The following is a 2,500-nucleotide window of genomic DNA, read 5'->3' as shown; positions in this document are numbered from 1 at the left end:
CACACACACACACACACACACACACACACACACACACACACACACACACACACACACACACACACACACACACACACACACACACACACACACACACACACACACACACACACACACACAGTCTAAGGCCTAATCAAAGCCTAAAGGATTCCTGGTTAGCATTTCAGCTCACACACAGTGCAGACAGGTAGCGGATCATGAGGAGATATTCACTGATTTTAACATCAGGCGTTCTCCAGAGTCACTGCCTGGCCCTTCAGCAGATCCTGGGTCAGTTTATTCATCGTCATCATCGTCGCTGTCTCCCTCGTCCTCTGCGTCTCTCTTTCTCTTTTCTCCCTGGAGGGCCGAGCTGTCCGCATCTGTAGAGGGAGGGGGTGGGGGGGGGGGGCAGATTAAAACAACAATACATAAAAGGTGCAGTGTGTAATATGACATCATCAAGAAAGTTCTACAAAGTTCTAGAATGCAACGCTCCCTGGGTAACCCCACCCCTTTAGAATAATAACAGAAGCTACAGTGGCCTTCAAGGACAAGAACAATTCTAAATTTTAAACAATGCACCTGATGACATTCCAACTATGACACTTTCAAGATGGCGGCACTAGGCCTTGGTCCAAAATATGCAGAAATATGGACATATATGAGACCCTTTCTAAGGGAAAAAATAATAATTCAAAAAAAATTTTCAGCTATTATGCACTAAATTAAATGTACTCATGGATATTATAATTACTTTCTACAAAATCTGCTAGGAAATAAAACCCACAATTCTACACACTGCAGGTTTAAAATAAAGTTTGTCAGTCATAGTAACAACTGTCAGCGTGTTTCAAATTAAAACAATAACATAAGATTTTTTACAAAATAAAGTTCATAAAAGTTTAAATTTCGCAGACAGTTTTAAAAACTGAATATTTCAAAAAACATTTAATTTAATAAAAATGCACATTAGGCAATATCTAATTAATTGCATAAAGTTCTTGATGTTCATTCTGGACCATTGATTTATACCATTATAAAAGTATATAGGGGAGAGTGGCCTAAGTTGTGCATTTTGGAAGATGATGGTATTCTCTCCAACCGCACAACTTACACCACACCGGGGGCAAGTTGTGCATCAAGACAACTTTTTTTTCCGAAAGCTATATTTCTTAAACAGTTTATTCCAGATCCAAAGTTTGTATTGCCAGGGATGCACAACACCCTGAAATATATGTACATATTTGAGTTGGAGACTTTACTGTCAAGGCCTTACTTTAAAGTCACTTTGAGTGAAAAGTTGCACAACTTAGGCCACTCTCCCCTACTATAAAAATAATAATAATTGTTACGCCTGCCATGTCTCGCCTTAAAACAGAGTTCTGACTTGATCAACTTTGTGTCAAAGTAAAACATTTCAAAATAAAAGCCCTGAGTGACAAACCTCCGTCCTCCTCTTCCTCCACATAGTCTCCATCATCTTCCTCGTCCTGAAGAAAAACACACACTCAGTAAAACAATATGGCCGCCTTCCTGTGTGTGTGTGTGTGTGTGTGTGTGTGTGCGTGCGTGCGCGTGTCTTTCAGTCCCCATCCTTCACTCTGTGTGTGAGAGAGAGAGAGTGAGTGAGTGAGTGAGTGAGTGAGTGAGTGAGTGAGTGAGTGAGTGAGTGAGTGAGTGAGTGTGTGTGTGTTCCAGTCCCCATCCCTCCCTGCTATTTAGTAGATAAGGGTGTAAGGGCTAAGGGTGTCATATTGTGTCATACTGTATGGAATGTAAAGCCCACTGAGGCAAATGTCTATTTGTGATATTGGGCTGTACAAATAAAACTGATTTGATTAGAGATGCATCATTCCACTATTTCTCAGTACGATCCGATTCTGATATCTGGCAGACAGACAGAGGAACAGACAGACACACAGAGGGACAGACAGACAGACAGAGGGAGGGACAGACAGACAGACAGACAGACAGAGAGAGACAGACAGACAGACACACAGAGAGAGACAGACAGACAAAGGGACAGACAGACAGAGAGACAGAGAGAGACAGACAGACAGACAGAGAGGCAGACAGACAGACAGACAGACAGACAGACAGACAGACAGACAGACAGACAGACAGACAGAGTAACAGACAGACAGACAGACAGAGGAACAGACAGACAGACAGAGAGAAAGACGGACAGACACACAGACAGACGGACAGACAGACAGACAGAGGAACAGACAGACATACAGAGAGGCAGACAGACAGATAGACAGACAGACGGACAGACAGACAGACGGACAGACAGACACAGAGAGACAGACAGACAGACAGAGAGGCAGAGGAACAGACAGACAGACAGACAGAGAGGCAGAGGAACAGACAGACAGAGGAACAGACAGACAGACAGACAGACAGACAGACAGACAGACAGAGGAACAGACAGACAGACAGACAGAGAGAGAGAGGAACAGACAGACAGAGGAACAGACGGACAGACACACAGACAGACAGACAGACCTGTATTCCT

General features: G+C 43.3%; 1 protein-coding gene across 1 annotated transcript in view; it reads right to left on the bottom strand.

The window, feature by feature from the left end:
* LOC307270190 (putative acidic leucine-rich nuclear phosphoprotein 32 family member C) overlaps nucleotides 1-2,500 on the bottom strand; it is an 18,532-nt gene that overhangs the window by 783 nt on the left and 15,249 nt on the right. The window contains exons 5-7 of the mRNA XM_080053357.1: nucleotides 2,491-2,500; nucleotides 1,427-1,472; nucleotides 1-362 (exon numbers count right to left, since the gene is read on the bottom strand). The exon at nucleotides 1-362 is cut by the window's left edge and continues 783 nt beyond it; the exon at nucleotides 2,491-2,500 is cut by the window's right edge and continues 112 nt beyond it. Coding sequence (XP_079909483.1) covers nucleotides 277-362; nucleotides 1,427-1,472; nucleotides 2,491-2,500 — 142 coding nt within the window. The 3' untranslated portion in view covers nucleotides 1-276. The remainder of the gene's footprint in view (nucleotides 363-1,426; nucleotides 1,473-2,490) is intronic.

Source organism: Ammodytes marinus, assembly GCF_949987685.1.
Source record: "Ammodytes marinus genome assembly, chromosome: 25".
Lineage (NCBI taxonomy): Eukaryota > Metazoa > Chordata > Actinopteri > Uranoscopiformes > Ammodytidae > Ammodytes > Ammodytes marinus.
This window is presented reverse-complemented; position numbering and strand designations above follow the sequence as displayed.